This window comes from Leguminivora glycinivorella, chromosome 9 (genome assembly GCF_023078275.1).
Source record: "Leguminivora glycinivorella isolate SPB_JAAS2020 chromosome 9, LegGlyc_1.1, whole genome shotgun sequence".
NCBI classification, from domain to species: Eukaryota; Metazoa; Arthropoda; class Insecta; order Lepidoptera; family Tortricidae; genus Leguminivora; species Leguminivora glycinivorella.
Window position 1 is genome coordinate 24,710,101 of NC_062979.1, and position 21,799 is coordinate 24,731,899.

Consider the following 21,799-nt stretch of genomic DNA (forward strand, 5'->3'; position numbering starts at 1 on the left):
TTGCAGTGACAGGTTGCCAGCCCCTCGCCTACGCCACAATTTAACCCATATCACACAGTAGACTTCTACGACACCCATGGGAAGAAAAGGGGGTGGTCAAATTCTTAACCCGTAACTACACGGGCAAAGACAATATAAATTCGTATATGACAAATAAAATCTAAGGACAAAATACATACATAGAACCATAAAGAAGATATACAGGATGTAATTTTTATAACCGACAATATTTAAAGAGGTGATCATAAAGCTGATGCAGATAATATTAATATTCACTTATTTTATAGGTATTAATATGACATATCACGTAAAGGATACGGGTCAAAAAGTCAAAACTGAGGTTCTAAATGTTTTAACCTTGTATAGAGATGGCTGTTAAAGCACCTAGACTAATATTTTGAACAAAACTCCTATTTTTTTTTTTGGTTATATGACGTTTAAGATAAGATCATGCGCGTTTAAATTACTTAAGTAGATACTTGTTATTTTACATTAAATTTGTTGTCCTTCCTGTGACCATGCCGCTGAACTAAGGGCAATTATAACATGATAAATAGACATAATTTTATTTGAATTCTGACATATGCAGTTAACGCCATTTGTGTTGAAAGATAAAAAGATAACAGCAGTTAAATAGATTTTCCTTGAAATGAGTTTCGTAAAAAAAAAATATTAATTAGGCTGACTGAAATCTACTTTTTGTACCGAATGGTGATGATGTGATGATGATGATTGAATTTCCTATCCTTGGGATATTCCTATCTTTAGGACGGAAATATTATGACGCAAAGTCTTATATATATGAAATTATAAAAAAAATGGGGGTATTTTTTGGAAACTTGAAAAAAATGTCCTAAAAACCTAAAAATAGAATGGGTGTTACAAGATCAGTGAAAATGTAACTAACAGATAAACATATAGATTATACCTAGTTACTTTTCATATACTTATGTATTTAACACAAAGATAAAAATCTATTTCGTTACATGTGAAACTAAGTATAGGTTGTACCTACCTACTTACATAAAACCTAAATAAATCACTGAAACAAAGAGCACTTTGCTTCATTAATTGCAAATCTCATCAATGTCTAGACATTGCGCAACTATTGTCGATCTAGGTTTAGGCTGCGGGGCGGAGAGACACACAGACACACAATTAGTTTACGCAATAATAGCAGTGTACGGTTCCGATTTGGACGGGTTCGGTTCCGTGTTTGGTAATAGACGAAACTATCCAATAATTGGTAAACACCTATTGTTGGCTTAACTTAGGTACTATTTGGTTACAATAATTATAATTATGATAAAAACAAAAACAAACATAACGGCTACGTGGTATGCTAAAACGGACATATTTATGATGTCATAAATATGTCCGTTAGAACCAAACGTGGTTCAAAATTAATTTTTTTCTTATTTTGAGGAAAAAATGAAACTTTCAAGGTGTTGGGTCGATTTTATCAAATATAGCTAAGAACTACAGCATGGTTTCCTTGGGGGTTTCAGCTTCATTTCCATGTTAAATCACATTGAAATTATACCATTTCATAAACAATATCAAATGACTTACTCTATTTTATTAATCGACTTCTTTACCCAGAAGAAGGAGGTTTTATGTATATTCGGGTTCGTGTTTAGTTTTATGTATGTTCACCGATTACTCCGAGACCCGTGGTCTTTCAATAATTCTTTTTTTTGTTTGAAAGGAGCTACCTCCAAAGTGGTTTGGTGCTGGTAACGCACGTGGGTTGGTAACGCATAATATTATATAATACTGATAACGTGTAATATTTTATTTTTTCCTTTTTTGAAGTCGGTTTTTTTTGTAAAATTTTTTTTTTATTATTTAAAATCAATATCTCAGTAACATAAACTAAAAGGTACTCGACATAGATAAATGTATGTTATGTTATTGAATCGTATCAGAGGAGCTTATTAGCGGCACGTCTTTCTTAAGTTTTGGATAGGATTTACTCATATTTGTGAAGGATAGTGGTTTAGCGGTGTCACAACCAAAACTACCTTTCACAATTCTTCACAAAACGACCATTGGCCAATTTGTCCAAATGTGGACATACTCATCTCATGACATGCTTCCTTTGTGAGTGACGGACAAACTTAAAATATGATATTTAGGCCACGCCCACTTCTCACAGGATTATGGATCTGTATGATGTTTTCTAGTACCTACAGAATGGTGCTTTTTGCTCACGCTAGTGCAAAGTGGTTTATTTCTTGTCAGATCGAAACATCAGAGGGCCATCTGTACTAAAAAAGGGTCGTAGATATGATACACGTGCGAAAAGGAAATTCTTAATTCGTGTCTATTTAAAACACATTCTTGGTCGTGTTTTAATTTATCGCCATTCGTTTATTTTTCGTGTCATAAAAAAATAAAAAAAGTAAAAATCATTTATTTCAGAAAGCATGTCCCATAATATGGTTAGTAGCTTTAAACTTAATAAGTATGTTAGATTAGACTAATTGAGTAAAGTTATAAGCTCTTAATTCGTCGCCCAATTTTTGCCCAAGCTTTCATCGTATATTTAGCCTCTTTATCTACATAGAAAACTTGAGCGCAGAGATCTAAATTATAGTTTTATTTTTAAATATACCTAACCCTACATCATTTTATAAAATATAGCCTACAGGTAAGTGAATATGTTATAAATCTGCAAATATTGCTTCAGTCTAAAGCAATTGACCGTATTTTTGCACCGCCTTCGTCCTGTCATATCTTTAAAAAAATACATATTTATTCAACTACAACTCTTTATCTACTAGCAATAAGGTACATTTCATATGATAATCATACATTTGGTGTTTCGCGATGCGTAGGTTTGTTTTATTACATGCAGTCACATGCTCGAGATCGTATGGAATGGCCAAGGATCTCATCTCGCCCACGGTTGAGCAAATATTAGACAGGCGAGGTGCCTATGATGGCCCATCGTGATTTTTATTTTTATCATTTTAAATATAAATTTGCAGTTTTTTTGCTGGTGATAACGATCATGGACGCATAAGTTAAGCTCATTCACACTTACAAAAGTATGAAATTCTACATACATACATACATATAATCACGCCTGTATCCCATAAAGGGGTAGGCAAAGCACATGAACTACTAAGTTTCAGTGCCACTGTTGGCAAAAGGGGGTTGAAAGAAATCCAAATTGTGACATTGCAGTGACAGGCTGCCAGCCTCTAGCCTACGCCACAATTTAACCCATATCCCACAGTCGACTTCTACGACACCCACGGAAAGAAAGGGGGTGGTGAAATTCTTAACCCGTCACCACACGGTTAAGAAATACTTAAGAACCGGACGCCATTTTTCAAGGAATGGAAATTATAGTGGCTTAAGTCTCTGGCAGTTATTTTAAAGTTAGTTAGCTTGAAAAATGTTAAAATATACAGTCAGCGTAATTGCATAGTTATACGATATGAAATAAAATAAAACAACCTTATGAAATAACGCACCCAAACAATGATCTAATCTTTCACGAATTTTGCACATTCTTAAAATTCTCTTCTCCGAGAAGTTAAAACAAATTTAAGAACACACCTGCTTGGCTAAAGGGCGTGACGCCAACATGATGGTGACTGTACAGGTTTTAACATTTATAATTAGTCTTGATAATTAGCGAGAAGCTAACTAATTACATTGACATTTTTTTACTAAAGTCAACATGTCAAAAGGACTAGGTACATTAATTTAGCCAGGCTTACTTAAATTTCTTACGTTCATTACTTTTTCAAAGAGCTCTGGTCGATAGTGAAAATACTCGTACCATTTTCATTTTTCGCAGTGAGTCCCTGTTCTCCACTCTATGAGAAATTAAAAGAAAACTCTTAAAAATCCAGTGATTTAAGCTATGTTGATTCTGTTGATTCTCGTATTTCTGCTTCAAATGTCAAATTAATATTTAACGATTTTAATTAATCAGAACAGCTCTAAAAGCTGAATCTAATAAAAAAGCAGGTTTAATTCTAACGTCTAAATAAAATATTCTGTGTGAAACAGATTTAGATTTAATAGTAATGATTAATATATATTTATACACGACAAAAAACGTTTTAAAAAACGTGAGTTTCATAGGCTTTGTTATCAAATTACACCGCCGTCGTCAAGTTTTTTTAGAAACAATGAAAGGTAAAATTAAACGAAAATTTATAATTGATGTTGCATTTTTTACATCCAGCCCATCATATCCAAAAAAATATAGCCGGTTATAAAAATTACACTCTGTATACCCGTCAAGTTTAAAGTTACTATGAAATGCATTTTCCAAATTTGTACCTACTACGTGGGTATGATGTCCATGTCTGTCCTACTTTCATCACATGACTCGGCCATTCGGCCAATAAAACCACATAAAACTTATCTTTATATTTAGGCACTGGTCCCACCAAAAGATTTCCATAAAAAACTTTTTAACAAAAAATAAAACTGCCTTCAAAAATAAGCGCGTTACAAAACACGGAGAAACTAAAAAGCAAAAAATAATGAACCTTTGAATTCAGATTTCTTATAGGATTGCAATAATCTAAACATCCAAATTATTTATTTAACAAATCAATTATTTTGTAGTCGGTACCAGCCCTGTTCCTCGTCTTTCTATTGCTTGTTTGCCCCACCCAACCATACGCAGGCTGGCCCCGACTATAAAAATAATTGATTTGTTTATAATTTGGATGTTTAGATTATTGCAATCCTATAAGAAATCTGAATTCAAAGGTTCATTATATTTTGCTTTTTAGTTTCTCCTGTCCGTCTGTCTGTCTGTTTGTCTGTCTGTCTGTATGTGTGTCTGTCTGTAGCATCGTAGCTCCCGAACGGATGAACCTATTTCGATTTAGTTTTTTTTTTGTTTGAAAGCTGAGTTAGTCGGGAGTGTTCTTAGCCATGTTTCATGAAAATCGGTCTACTATGTCGCGGTCGGGGGTTTTTCCAAAATTTTAATTTTGTGGTTAGGTTATTTTGTTCATTTCTATCGCCGATAAGTAGCTCATCGCTTACCCGCTTTTGGTGGGATGGGACCACTGAGACCAATGCCTTATCTGTGGAATCATGCTATTCGGTCTGATCCCATCTTTCTGTCGAAATAAACGTCAACTTACGCGTTATGTAAGTTTGAATTAAAGTGACCTTTCAAAACATGAGTGAATCGTGAGTAATTTGTATTAAAAATGCGATTCATCATTTGAGATCAGAATTATTGACAATATAATAACCTACTTGCACAAGTTTGAGCATGGGAATGGCTATTTTCAGTTGAATTCGTTTTCAAACCAATTATACTTCTGTACAGATAATGATGATGATGTTTATTCCGTAAGAATCAAAAATTGGGATGTGATATGATTCTATTTTAAAATTTTGCATTTTGTAATGATTGTTTCTAATGTTTTCTTTGACATTTCATTTCAAAACCAAAATTTAATTGTAATTTTTGACCAACTTGAAATTATTCAACACTGAATTAAACTTTCACAATTATTACACATAATTATTTAAAAAAAAACGGGACTTAATCGTGTATGACTACATGTTATAGTCATACGCGATTAAGTCCCGGTTTTTTAAAAATAATTATGTGAATTTATTCATTAAAAATGCATGAGTTTTAATGGTTACTTTTACCCCCCACCAACGGAACTGCAGCTGACGTTCACGAAGCTTCTTTAATCACTTCAAAAACGTTGTTTTGTATAATTTTAAGCTTCTAGTCTACAAACGTTTCATCCTATCAAAATGCAAAAAAAAAATTAAGATAACAAGTTAAAAAAAACTTGCCGCTTATCTAACCAGCCAGCCTAATCTTTTCCAACGTACGAAAAAAATGCAATTAAATTAATTAGTTATCAATCAATTGAACTTTATTTCCACCGGCCCACAGATCTATCCGGTCGGCCTTCTACGGGTAGCCGGTAGACTCATCATCTGCCGACAATTGACAGTCGTTGACGCTACGCTATCGGAACATTCGGAACGCAGTCTGGCTCTGTCGCACCACTACAGCCAGCGTATAATGCTTCCATGCACGTCAGCAAATTTTAATTGATCCTATTTTGTTACCAACATTTAGTAATATAAGTCGAATTTCGTAAGATAGATACAGGATAATTTGTTATAATTAAGAAAATATAGACACTAAGAGAACCTTAATAACGAAATAAAACTTACTAAATAAATCTCAATTATTCAAAAAAATCTTGGTAACAAAATAAGAATAATAAAAACAAATTTAACTTTTTCCTTAATTATTGTACAAACTTTTCGAGAACTGCTGAGCTTGCTATTTCTAGCGCTGCAGACAGAGCCAGACTGCATTTCGATCGGCGTCTAGCGACAGCGATTGTCATTTCGTCTAGGCATAAGAGCGATATCGATAGTCGGAGGTACAATACGCTTACGGATCGTAAACGTGACGTTGGCTAGGTACCGGTGACACTTGACGAACATGGCATTAATCGTTCACAACATTGTGTCGACGTAATCACACTTTAGGTGCTAGTTTAGAAGTCAAGGTCACGTTGATAATTTGCATTATGTCATTTTATGGCATCTATTAGGTTGTCGTCAACTTTTGCCGCGTGGTTTCTTAAGTCTATTCATTTGTGAATCTTATTAATAAGCGACGACATTTTTAAAGGGAGGTTCTTGGTTGTAGCTTGTAACTAGTTATATCTACCTACTTATAATTATTGACGGGTTACGAGTCTATACATTATAAATACTTGTGTATTATCATAGATTAAATATAAGAAGATCATAGCATCCCATACATTAAAATGCGACCGCTTAAGAACGCTCATCACTACCACTAGGGTGTGCAAACCGGTTAACCGAAAAACCGGTTAACCGAGACTTTTTGGCCTCTGTTAAAAACCGGTTTTTATAGTCTCTAACCGGTTAATAACCGAAACTGTATTTATTTCTCAAAATTTGGAAAATTAGGCATTTAAAGGTTCAAAAATACGTAATTATTTAATGTTTTGTAATAATAAAGATTTATTCATTACTTTTCATTGACAACATTATTATCTGTAATGATTTTATTTTAAAAATTAGTCCCGACTGTCCCGAGTCTACTCAATTATACATTTTATACAATACAGTAGAGTCCGGTTAGTATATTACGACTCCGCATAGACCTAAAGTCCAACCTCTTACAACGACATAAGCACAGGTATTTATTTGGTTTTCGTATGTGATAGTATGAAAGTACATCCGTTTATTACGACTCCGATTTTAACGACCAGCCGCTTTTTACGACACATTTTATACAGAATCCGTCCGTTAAGTCCGGTTGCAACGACGAGCGACAACGTTTTTAGTTTTACTATTAAATTGAGGAAACAAAGCTACTTCCACCCGAGCACGGCCCCCTGTCTTGCCTACAACAAGTAGCAAGATTACATTGTGGCCATGTAATGTAACTTTTTGAAGTATTGCTTTTAAAATTTTAACAATTTGTTCGCTTCGGGTCTAATCTTATAAGCTAAATAGAACCCAATTTGTATTTTTCGATTGCGTGTAAACTAGCTTTACTTACAAATGATTAGCAAGCACGCATACTAAAAAGGACTTTTGTAACTAAACAAGTCACAATAAAATAAGGTATTAATACTATGATAATAATACCCTGTAAATAAACCTATTGATTGAAATGTTTTAGTAAATAATAGAGATGTAGATATTACTTTTAATAAAAAGAAATGAAATTCGTTTTGTACGACATCCGGTTAGTACGACGTAATATCAGCGGTCCATTGAGCGTCGTTGTAACCGGAGTCTACCGTATATTTCAAATTATATTTTTTAAAAGAAAGGTAAAATGGAGATCTTTGTTTTCTTACATCAATTGCTTGTATTACTAGGGGCTCTGGGAGCTGTAGACATGCCTAGAAAACGCAAAACTGACGAATCACATTCAAACCACACAAGCATATTTTAGCAATATCCGCATTTACCAAATTTCCAAAAACTGCAATTAACTGGATAAAAATGATCTTCGTCGTGCAAGTAATACCTGCTACGATATCATCAACATCAGAATTCTTAAAGGTAATGGTAATTATTGCGTAGTACGGCCATTTACTAAAAATCCTCAAAACCGGTTAATAACCGGTTAACCGGTTTTGAAGGAAAAGTCTCGGTTATTAACCGGTTTTTTAAGTTAACCGGTTTTTGCATACCCTAACTACCACACATAGATGGCGCCAAAAATAATGCCTTGTTGCCATCGATTATTTGTAGATTGGCGTTAAGTGTCACTTTCGAGCCATAAATCGATGTCAAAGTGACACTCTCCGCCATCTACAAGTATAATCGAAAGCTACAAGACTTTTTTTTGTGGCGCCATCTATGTGTGGTGTAGTGTATGCGCGTTCTTAGGCGGTCGCATTTTAATGTAAACATAAACATAATTTTTATTGAAAACAAGTATTGCATATTTACATTTCATCCAACAAATACTTAAAATTATCGATGATTTACATTTGCCCGAACTAGGGAAACCCTGTGTTTCAGGCGAGAGGTACGGCAAAACAAGGTTTAAACTTAATTTAATTTTAATGTTTACTTACAAAATGTATTTATTTATCATTTATTCATTTCACTACTAAAGTTATTTATATAATATAACTATTTACATTATTATTTGCTTTAGCAGATCAATACCATTGTTATACATAATATATTAATAATCTTGTTTATCTCAATGTGTGTTTAGACATACCTATTACCTATCTATATATTCATTTTATAACTAATAGTAGATTCTCTGTGTCTTCGTACGTCATATTTTGGAGGGCTTTTCGGAGAGTTTCCTTACACCTATGGGATAGTATGATCTTCTTATATTTATACTATGATATTATCTGGAATGAAATTATTAATTGATGATACATCTTTTTCTTCCTAACCTTATCCCACGTTATGTGAAGTCAGTTCAGTACAACTTGTCTTTTTCTTCCATTCTTCTTTATCTTCCGTCATCTCAGCACTCACTTCTTTCTTTTCATATCCTTTCTCATATTTCACACGATCCATCTATTGTTGCTTGGATTTAGTCTACCCCTCCCGCTTCATCCACCAACAATCATCTCTAACGTTCGTTTGACGTCTATAGAATCAAGAATTTCACCATCTCCTTTCGGTCTTCTCTTCCCGTGAGTGTCGTAGAATGGGATATATGGGTTCAATTTTGGTGTGGGCCATGAACTAGCAACCTGTCTCAGCATCATTACATTTTTTTTCAAACCCTGAATTGTTAGAAGTGGCACTAAAACTTGAGCAGTATCGTGTACCCCCTTTTTTGGATACAGGCTTAAGATTGTGTATGTGTGTGTGTTCATATGTAATTATTATTACATCCTCCATCCTCGTTCTGGGTCGTATCTGGTCCAACAGGTCTCCATTGCCGTCCAGCGGGGTAATGCAGCGGGAATAATGGGGACTTTTGAGCCAGGTACGGTCCAGGGAGGAATATTTTAGTTATAATAACGTTTACGACCTACTTGATTTGTATTGATGACCCTTTTGACATAAATTACATAATATAGCATACTTTGACGAAGCCTGCGCTGTGGATGCGTTTTGTAAAGTGATGTGTAACATGTTTTTTATTTTTAATGATAATAAATGTAAAGCCTGACAAGATTTTATTTGACCCTGAAAGAGTGTCGCTACAAACCGCTTTCATATGGCAATAATGTTCGGACGTCATGTATAATGGGGACAGCGTGTACTGGTTTCGCGTAAATATTTGTAGAAAATGAAAACAGGGTTTTAGAGAATCAAAGTTTAATAAGCATGGTTTAAATACTCGCTACTCGTTTCCGTACAGCCTAAAATCCATGAATCTTGTGCCTCCAAGTCGTCGATGTTTATTTTGTTTTTGCGTGGGACCTTGTTTTATACTGGTGTCAATGATGTAACGGCTTCCTTATTTCTATAAATCTTTTTCACGGCTGAGCTACAGACACCTTAAATAAGAACAAAAAATATATTAAGCTAAATCGAAATTAAATAATCAGTACAGGAGAACTGCACTATACATTGTCAGTACCGGACATGTCAACAACCGATTTCGGAACATTGTTATCGAAATACTGTGAAATCCTTCATCCTTTTTTGTTGTTAGTAATTTATCTCGTTAAGTATAATTATTTTCACTTTTTTAAATATTATTTTGGGCATATTTGCGATGAAACCGTTAGAAAATCTAAAATATTTACTTCTCGTTTACATCACTGACATTCAATGACTTTCGACGACGGGTGTCAAATATTAATCCTTGCCAGTAAAAGAAATTAGTTCAGCTGAAAATCCGCAACGTGGCGAGGGTCAAATAAAAACTTGTCAGGCTATATTCAATTTAAAAAAAAAATATTATTTAGGTACCCGGTACATCGTCTGCATCATAAAAGACCGAATGTGTGTAGCACGATGTTTACCTTTTGCCCCCATAATATTTATTTGTCTAGGTTAAGTAACAATGATTTATGTTTTTATCGTGTGTGATTATTTGAGCGAATGTTGCCAGTCTCTTTCGTTTGATCCTCGAACTTAATTAACATTTAGAACTTGTAATAATTTGATTAAGTGGCGCTTGTCAAGGAACACTATAAAATATTAGGTACTTATTTATAACACTGTAGTTAGGTAACTGAATATTAAAAGGGAAAATTAAGAGAATATATTTTACGAATAGCCATTTAAGCGAAAAACACTTTGGCAGCTAGGTATAACCCAAAATCAAGAAGTTTGGGATGTTTTCTCAGTGTGTGTTACAAACTTCAGAACTACGTACAGATTGGTCTCATTGTTTTCAAAAACTTGTGATTCATGAGGAAACGAGAAAAATACAATTCCATGAAATTTTCTTTCCTCAAAAATATAGATTCCCTAAAACCCTTTCCTATTGAATCTCTGCAATATTTCAAGGTAAAAAATTTAATGGTTTGAATAATCGTTTGTAGATTAGGTAAAGAGACTATTTTAAATATTTAATTAATAGGTAGGCGTTTAGTTCAGAAAAGGCAAGATGATAAACGCTACTGCCATCATAGTTGTCACGAATTATACTTTTCGAGGAAGTGCCTTAAAACATAGAGTTACATGGTCTAGCCGGTTTATTCGGAAAACTTCCAAATTTGACTATTTACTGCTTGTATAATTTATACAGGCAGCTATTTTCGGCTCTCAAGGCGAATTCTTGACGAAAAATCCTAATTTTGATTACTTAGAACTTGGGATGATTTGCCAAACGATAGTGAATATACTAGAGAATAGATTCTCTAATGAGCGTTACCACAGTATAATAAAGAGTACTATCGTCCAGTATGGCCACTCCCGCTCCTCGCTAAAAATGCTGCCCACCCCCTCTCGGTTACCTCACAGTTACCGCCTGTCAAAAACGCGAACAGTCGACCTGTCATATCTCACTCATACAAGTACGGTACGCGTTCACCTACACGAGCTTAGACTGTGTGTAGGAACGCGCCTCTTTCATATATTTGATAGCCAGTGTCCGAGCTGTGGCGTTACTCAGGCCTTAATATAGGTACTTTAAGACCTGTGTGTGTGTGTGTGTTTATATATTTGTGAGAGCTTTGGCAGCTCCGATATATATGGTGACGACTGTAAAGTAGGTTAAATAAAGTAAATAAACAGGCAAACGTGCCTTTGTCTAGTCTAGGAGATATAGTAACGCTAGTAGATGGAGCGATAGCCGACACTGTTCTATTGTTGTTTGGGAACGTCCGTATTGATGCAACTGTTACCTAATCTTGTAATACAAGCGGTACAAGAGTACTAAAACATCGCAGTTAAAAGCTCCTAGAATGAGTCTATAAGTATTTAAGATAAGTAGACAATGATTTTCACAGTGACAACCAAGGATTATTTATATAGGATTTACAAATCGTACTGTAAGAGGTTTCACATACGGAATGAAACCTTTTACAGCATTTTGATGTTTGCTGACTGGCAGTCCCCGATTTGAATTTGGAATAATAGAAAAACGTCAAGGAGAACGAACACTTGACGGGGGCATTCAGATAGAAGCAGCGATTGAGAGTGAACGCTTGTTATTTAGCTCCTAAAAATATAAAAAGATATTGAATCAAAGTGTGGTTTAAATATATGGATGCCCTTCACCAATAGGCCGTCTCCCTTACAGTACCTCAATTTTTTAGCACCACCTATTAAACACTATCATAACTACACTGAAGATGGCTATAATTTTTTTCTTTATTTTTTTTTTTTCAAAATTGACGTAATATTATGATATTAAAATAAAGAAGCATGTCATTTGTTCTTACAAAAAATAAAAACACGCAAAACTATTTGGGGAAAATATGATTTTGGCCACTTCCAGGCTGCGAAACAGCGCCATCAAGTTTTAAGCCTAAAAGGCCCATACAAAGGGGTATGCTTTTTTGTATGGGCTTTGAAAATGAAAATGAAATATTTAATGAAAATGAAATATTTATTTTTCAAGTAGGCATATTACAATGCGCATACGAACGTCAAATAAAGCTACGCCGGCTCTAACCCTACGCCTCAGCCTCGAGAAGATTTCAGTCCCTCCTCAGCTTTGTCTGTCCCGGTAATATATGGCCCCACGCGCGGATCCAGGGGGGGGTCATGGGGGTCATGACCCCCCCCCCTGGAGCCTAGGTTGGCCATACAAATAGACCACGTGACCCCCCCCCCCCTCGTGACCCCCCTGGGAACGAAGCTGGATCCGCGCTTGTATGTCCCTTGTTAACAACGGTGCAAGTGTTATTTCAAACGTCAAACTTCGATGAAATTATGACGTTTACTTTTAACCCAACCCTTGCAGAAGCGAGGCACCGAATAGTTGCCAAGATATTGGCCTGACTATAACAGCTGTTCCAATTTAACTCAATTGATCCTCTTTCAGGCTCAAATTATGTTGTAGGTACCTATTACATTTTACTCGAAGTAGTTAATAGATTACAGACAGAGACACCCACAAATATGTATTCAAATGCAACTACTCGTAAGGGCAAACCGGGTTACTAATGTATTACCGAAAGTTATTTGCCAGATTTTCACATCCCAAACAATGTATCCCAAAAATTTAAAAGGCAACTCATCATTTCCCAACTTATCGTGTGACATATACATATTTGCCAAAATAATGATATCCAAATAAATATTTAGACTTTTCCTTACTTTGGCAATGTTCATTTTACCAAACTTCAATTAATCAAAATGATTAATTGCCAACCAATATTATCCCAAAAGAAAAAAAGCCAAATCTAACATTTGGTAAAACATTTCTTGGGCATTTTTTATTTTAACAAACCTTGTTTACTCAAACCGAGTACTTGACAAAGATATAAATAAACAACATTTACTTTGACATTATTTTATATTACCAAATCTTAATGTATTCGAAATAAACTTACTTTTTAGCAACATTTTGTGTGGGGGTCGCAGTTCTAACCTAACCTAAACCTACTTTCTTCGCAACAGTTTTGTGTGGGGGTCGCAATTCTAACCTAACCTAAACCTACTTTCTTAGCAAAGTTTTGTGTGGGGGTCGCAGTTCCAACCTAACCTACACCCACTTTCTTAGCAACAGTTTTGTGTGGGGGTCGCAGTTCTAACCTAACCTAAACCTACTTTCTTCGCAACAGTTTTGTGTGGGGGTCGCAGTTCTAACCTAACCTAAACCTACTTTTTTTAGCAAAATTTTGTGTGGGGGTCGCAGTTCTAACCTAACCTAAACCTACTTTCTTAGCAACAGTTTTGTGTGGTGATCGCAGTTCTAACCTAACCTAAACCTACTTTCTTCGCAACAGTTTTGTGTGGCGGTCGCAGTTCTAATCTAACCTAACTTAAACCTATTTTCTTAGCAACAGTTTTGTGTGGGGGTCGCAGTTCGAACCTAACCTAAACCTACATTCTTAGCAAAGTTTTGTGTGGGGGTCGCAGTTCTAACCTAACCTAAACCTACTTTCTTAGCAACAGTTTTGTGTGGGGGTCGCAGTTCTAACCTAACCTAAACCTACTGTCTTAGCAACAGTTTTGTGTGATGGTCGCAGTTCCAACCTAACCTAAACCTACTTTCTTAGCAAGAGTTTTGTGTGGGGTTCGCAGTTCCAACCTAACATAAACCTACTTTCTTAGCAAAGTTTTGTGTGGGGGTCGCAGTTCTAACCTAACCTAAACCTACTTAGCAACAGTTTTGTGCGGGGGTCGCAGTTCTAACCTAACCTAAACCTACTTTCTTCGCAACAGTTCTGTGTGAGGGTCGCAGTTCTAACCTAACCTAAACCTACTTTTTTAGCAACATTTTGTGTGGGGGTCGCAGTTCCATCCTAACCTAAACCTACTTTTAGGTTTTTAGGCTATGTGTAGGTTTTTAAAGATTATTTGACTCGTCATAATTATGGTATTTTCGTCAAAAGTGTTTGTGGGAAGCAAACGTGTAAGTAGTTGTTAAAATCTGTTTGGGAAATGAAATTCGGTAAATGAAAACAATCATGTTAAAACACTTGTCAAAAAGTGGTTTTGCATGGTGTGTTTTTAAGGAAAAATTTTTTTACTAAACAAATTATTTGACTAAATAATTTTGTCCAGTAATTAATTTGACGAAAGTAAAGTTGAGCAAACTTTTCTAGTCAAAGTGAAACATTTGCGAAATGAACAGTTGGGGTTATAAAAGTTGCATTACAACAGTTTGGGAAATTATCATTTGACGGATTTTAACGTTGTCAAATGTTATTATGGGAAAGATTGAGTTGACAAACGTGTAGTTGGCAAAATTCGTTTGGGAAATGAAATTCGACAAAAAAATCTTCGGTAAATTAAAAGGATCCCGGGCAAACCTTATGACATTAACATTTTATATTCCGATGAAAATAGTCTCTCTTTCTCTAAACCGCAGGGAAAAATCGGGCAAACTCAAAAGTATAGTACCGGTCCTACACTATACATAAGTTCCTAAAAATTCTACGTGATGGGAAGATCAGTTTTTCGTACTTCCATCATAGGCCAAAACGTCTAAGTAATAAGTTAATCTGTAAGTAAATAAACAAAGTTAAAAAGTTACCTTTGTAAATAAAAATAATATTTCCTTTGTAAGGCCAAATTACACAGAAGAACCGGTTGGCTCAAAGTGTCACTGGACCTCCATATATGAATCAGATAAGATAAATCAGCTTTATCTTCATTAACATGAACTATTGTAAGATTAGATTAATATCTGATTATTTAAGTGTTAATACTGTTAATGTGAGTTGATCAGCTTCCCATGCAAATAAAAGTTAATCTTGACCGAAAATGGCGCGCTTTGTCTTATTAAGAAACCTTCGTGCTATTCGGATTAAGGACACTTGTATTGTTATTATTTATGCTAATCCATAATTTACACTTTTGAGTGCTCTGTAGCTTAAAGAATAGAATAATGTTATGGGATCATAAACGTGGAGCAAAAAGTTGCTAAATGTTTATGGTAGTAAAAAAATAATCCTCTGGTATAATGTATGTTTAGAAGAACATAAAAAAAAACATATTTGAGCAAATATACATTTCGATACAAGTGCGAAAAAGAGGAAGTTTGAAACGAGTGGCGCTACATTAAAACACAACGAACGAAGGGAGTGTTTTAAATCGACACGAGTTACGAATTTCCTTTTCGCACGTGTATCGAACGACGTTTTTCAGTTTTACAGATGGACCACCGAAGTTTCGACCAAGAAATGAACTACTTCTCGCACTAATGTGTAAAAAAAGCACCATCTTTACTGTTGTATTAGAGTAAATAAGAGTATTTCTATTATATTAGAGTAAATCAAAGAGTAATCTGGCAATTACAATATAATTAGAGAAATAATGACAAATAACTGTCCCATAATCTCAACAGAAGTGAAATAGTGCGTACAAAAGCACTGGTTTATTGAGAGGAACCCGGTAGTGACGGAGTAATTTGTGTACCATTTTAGTGGTACAATAAAATAAATAAATACGGACACCTTACACATATCAACTTAGCCCCAAACTAAGCAAAGCTTGTACTATCATACTATGGGTGCTAGATATACAATTATACATACTTAAATAGATAAATACATACTTATATACATAGAAAACATCCATGACTCAGGAACAAATATCTGTGCTCATCACACAAATAAATGCCCTTACCGGGATTCGAACCCAGGACCGCGGTTTAGCAGGCAGGGTCACTACCGACTGAGCTAGACCGGTCGTCTCAATAGTTATATTGTGGAATATATCTTATAGATATGAAATTCGTGTTACAGTAATTAAAAAAAAAACTAATTAATTAGCTAAGAGTGACACAGAAACTTTAACCTACGACGGAGTAGGTAGGCGTATTATATATTTATGAAAAAATAAAAACCTTTAAAAACAAATCTGTTACCTAATTAGTAATATTAATAACCAGCAAGATTTTAAAATATTATCTGATTAGTGAAAATTTGTATAGGGAACTTTATCTTTAAATAGTTTAAATTTCATAAATTTTAAAGTCAATGAACTACGTAATCAATAAGAATTAAGATTCAATACAAGTAAGGAATCGGTTAATGCTATAAATGCCATTAAGAAATTTGCAGTTGTATATTGTTTAACATTTTATTAATCAGTATCTCCATTAATTTAAACACATACTGACGATTCAAACAAATTTTATAACACAGTACTAATAACTAATTACATATGCTGTTAAATTGCGCAAATGACATTTTAATAAAGGTCTTTTAGCTAAAGATGATTGATCGTCTCCGTTGACAACAATATGTTTCAATGCTAACTTTGTGCATGATTAATAAAGTGTTACAAGTTTAATTAACGGTTAATCAATCAAAGTCGCATCAGATGAATAAAGCTCAGGTGAAATATAAGTAAACAGTTTATATTGAAAAATTCCCATACCAAATCCGAACATACAGCGTGGAAAGGTAAATCAGGTCCTGGACAGAAATTACCATAAATCCTAATGCCTGCTCATTTTACTTAAAAAAGACATTCCTTTATTTTTAAAAAGAAACAAAACTGCATTAAAAGATTTTCTAAAACTCGCTTGCCTCGGCCGAGACAACACTCGCTATTTTATTATGCTTATCGATGCTATTCAAGATAAAATTTCTCTAATAAACATTTGGTTATAAAAATAAATATGATAGTTAAATCTATGATTAACTTTATTTTACTATCAATTTACACCATATCCATAGACAATTTTAGAAAATCTTTGAATGTTTTTTTTTTGATTAAGCAATGTCTTCTGTTAAATGAGCCAACATAAGAATTTAAGGTAGTTTCCCTCCAGGACCTGACTTATCTTTCCATCCTGTATAGTCATGTTTGTTATAACGTTTATAACCGGCAATAATTAAGAAAGGAAGTGATCTTATAGCTGACACAGAACCCAAAACGATAAAAGAGTGTACCGTATTTTTACCAGATTTTGTGGTAGTAATACATAACACAAGGGTGTCTTAAGAGTAGGTACGTTGAAATCATATTCATACTTAATTTCAAATGAATTAACTTTTCTAAAAGATCTCATATTATATTTAAAACTTATCTTGTAGCCGTATTCGTCCGACATAAATCATAAACATAGCATGTTTCAAGGCCATTCTCCTCCACTATTATTTTAGCATTTTCGATTTCGGTGACTTATTGGTCTAAGACTAGCGGCATTATTTATTGTAATGTGACCTTTGTTTATCGTATGTGAGGCATGTGATCCAGTTTGCGAATATTTATGTGCTGTATTTTGATTCAAAACTACATATATTGAATTAAAAGTATAATCCAGGTCTCTTTAAAGCAAGAGTAAATAGATATCTCATAGGTAAGCGTGCTCCACCGTAGACCGCATCATCACTTACCATCAGGTCAGATGTGATCGTGACCAAACGTCTACCTATTCATACTAAAAAAAATGGACCCTTCGCAAGAAGTTTGCTAAAATTTGATTAGTCTCTTAAACATGTACCTATACAGAGTGTAATCTTCACAACCGGCAATATTAGACCAAAACCCAAAACATCATAAAAGTGTACCGTAATTTTACCTAATATTTCCCTAAATTTTCATAAATTATGGACACCAAGCGCGATGCGTTGCAATATAATAAAAATCGCCCAAATGGCTCGCGTGATATATGTTCGATAGATTTCATACAGTAAAGAAGTCTAAACTTATGTTTGTATGTTTTTTTTTGTTTCCAGGGTCAAACGAAGACCATCCCCAGGACGAGGTTCACATGCGTTGGGCGAACTTCAGGATATTATGCCGACGTGGAGGCCGGGTGCCAGGTACATGTTCATGTTATTAGAGTACTGCTTATTTTTGTCTTGATAATAAATAATTGTAATTTTTTGTCTTGACATATTCATTAGGTATATTGTGGTGTGAGACCACTGTGAGACAATCGAACCCATGTCTCACAGACGATTTCTACGACAACACTCTCGGAAGGAAAGGAGAAATTATTAGGAAAGGGGTTGAATTCTTAACCCGGCGACCCCGGTCCTGGGTTCTAATCCCGGTAAGGTCATTTGTGTGATAAGCACAGATATTTGTTCCTGAGTCATGCATGTTTCCTATGCACGCGCGTTGCCAACTCGTTAGAGACTTGTAAGGTACAGCGGGACAATTTCAACAGTCGAGATTTACATATACAAGTTAGTATAAGGAGAGTTTGGGTTCCGACGACTCAAAGGAAAGACGGAACAAATTAGTTCGATTTGATCCTTCCGTCACCAGCACACTGCCCCTCGTTGAGCTCTGGCAGCCTTACTCACTTGCAGGAACACAACAAAATGTATTTTTATTTATTCAAAAAAAATCATGGTTGCGCCTATTAAGATAGCTAAGAGACCTTATCAATGAAATCGAAAGTCGGCGCCGGTCCGTCCGGTTCCTCGCGGAACACAACTGGCCATTAAGAGCACGTGATGCTTACCGTGCTCACGGCGGAACAGTGTACCTCACCATCGACACAATCGGTTACGCTTCGTAAGCGTATCGAAGCTAGCTCCCCCTATCGCTCTTCAATCTGTAGTGGCGCGACAGAGCCAGACTGCGTTTCCATCGGCGTCTAGCGTCAACGATTGTTATTTCGGCTATGCCGGCAGTGCTGCTGGAGCGTGGCGCTTATCTAATTAATGTTAACATCTTTATCTAATTAATGTAATTGTTCGAAAAAAACTTTATTGAATTCGGCCGTAAGTATAACTTGAGAGTTTGTGAAGATTTCGAAAAAAAAATCAATCTCTCGGTTTCGACAACTTTTTCTATGATAAAATATGTTACGGTTGAAAGTAAAACAAAACCAATAATTCTGTTAGCGTTTCGGTTTCGGTGGGAGACTACCATTGTTAGGGTTCCGTACCTCAAAGAGGAAAAACGGAACCCTTATAGGATCACTCGCGTGTCTGTCTGTCCCTCTGTCACAGCCGATTTCTCCGAAACTACTGGACCGATTTACTTGAAATTTGGCACACGTATGTAAACCTGTGGCCCAAAGACGGACATGTAATTTAATTAAATGAAATTTAATCACAGGGGTCACTTTTGGGGGGTAAAATTGAAAATTAAAAATCAAAGTTATTAAAACTATATTGTGTTACATATCAAATGAAAGAGCATTTTACCAGCATCTGAAATATATTTTTTTTATATTTTTTGTTTTGGTAATTTAGAAGTAATTTAAGAAAATAAGCAAAAAATGACCATTCCCCCCCCCTTATCTCCGAAACTACTTAGCGTAAAATTTTCAAAAAAATACACGAGATAGCCCTCTCCCTGTAGATTACAGGAAAACCTATTAGAGATCTACAGTCAAGCGTAAGTCGGACTTAAGATAAAAAAACTCAGATTACGAATTTCACTCACTGCCGCTGCAAGTAGTTACTAAACGTCTTAAAATTGTGTAAGCGAGTTGGACAGGTATAAAGAAATTCATTTCTGTCTTTTTCCTTTTAGAACTTGTTCAAATTTTTTTTCATTTGTACAAAATGACTTAAGTTCCTACTAAAAAGGAGGCGCTTAAGACTGTTTATAAATTGACTGAGCAAAATTTTATTCAAATCGGTCCAAAAAAGGTGTCTGTTGACGAAAACATAGAATTTGTGCCACCGAAAGCCCAAATCTGAAGTCCATTTTGCTCTATCTCTTATCGTTTCCGAGATATATACGTAAAGTCTTGAAAGTGCGAAACGTTAACTTTGCCATCATAGTCGTTCAGGCGCTCATGAGTTCTTTGTATGGAAAAGTCGAAAACCGACTCGCACTTGACCAATGTTCATAGAACGTTGTGGTTTTTTTTTATTAGCAAAAATGACTTAAGCGCCTTCAGAAGTGCAGGTGCTTAAGACCGTTTGTAAGTTAAAGTTAGCTGTGATGGCTCAACGAAGAAAGAAGATTTCAATATCCTACTTATACATATTTCATTAATTTAACCAAGAACCATTTAATACTAGACTGATATAGCCCATACAAAAAAGCGTACCCCTGAAAAAAGCTTAGTTTTTGCTTTAAAACTAGATGGCGTTGTTTCGTAACCCGGGAGTGGAAAAAAACATATTTTCACACATATTTTTACTTGTTTTTATATTATACTATGAATAACTATCAAAAAACTTTATTTTAATATCAAAATATTGGCTCAAAACACAATTTTAACAAATTATATTTTTTGGTCGGCCTCGACGTAGTTGTGATCGCTTCGCTGGCTAAGTTTGTTCGCATGTTGTCTAATTATTGCCAAATAAAATGACTAGATGACGTTGGTGGACTAGGAAAATGTCACATCCGTTTCGTTGTTCATTAATATAATATACTTAGTGATAATAAACCTATATGTTGAGCTCAAATACGTTCAACAAAACGCAATCATTGTGCCAACAGATGTTACATCTGACATCCATGTCACATCACAAATGTCATTGTATGATTTATTGAATATTCATAATATGGATATTAAATATTTTAGAATCGCAGTAGCAATGCGAGTAGAGATACAGAATTAATAACGGTATAAATTAATAATTGTATGACCAATGACCTCATACATAAATTTACCAGTTTAGGTGACAGAAGGCGAATCCAATTTGTAAACATTAAATGTGCTAAGGAAAAGAATCTTTCCGATTTTCAACGGGACACGGCTGAAGGGGCGAGCTGGTTTCGACTGCGCCCATGCATCTCAATTGTCCAGAAAGTTCATTCGAAGATCATTTTGCTTATAATAATCTGAGTAATCACAGTGAACGGTTTGACAGTATTTCAGCTAACATGTAGAGAGACTTGCTAGCTTCGTCGGTCAGGCTTCGTCTTGGACACAACGCGGATAGTTCAGCGTTTCTTGTATGTCACTCCGAGCACCCTGACCATCGGCAGCGTAGGCCATGCACTGGCCGACTAGGTGTGGCACTTTGGATTACGTTTTTATAATAAATTAATGATAGTTTGTATTGTTTTGGTAATATATTTTCTACTCGTATACTACTCGTTTGGTACTCGTATAAACCTAAACTCTGACATAATTAATAATTAATGAGACTAAATTTTATGCGTTTTCACATTATCCGATCCGATATCGGATGTAGGACTGATACCCCATACATTACAGGCGCTATCTTGGATTTTTTCCAATGAAATCCTTCCGACATCCGATATCGGATCGGATAATGTGAAAACGGACTAAGACAATAGATACCTTGTTAGTGTTATATACCTATGCCTATGTATATCCCACCAAAAA

The 21,799-nt window shown here is 35.1% G+C and overlaps 1 protein-coding gene across 1 annotated transcript in view; it reads left to right on the top strand.

Moving 5' to 3' along the window:
* Positions 1-21,799, top strand: part of LOC125229390 (sporozoite surface protein 2) — a 95,152-nt gene that overhangs the window by 18,957 nt on the left and 54,396 nt on the right. The window contains exon 2 of the mRNA XM_048134213.1: positions 18,261-18,347. Coding sequence (XP_047990170.1) covers positions 18,261-18,347 — 87 coding nt within the window. The remainder of the gene's footprint in view (positions 1-18,260; positions 18,348-21,799) is intronic.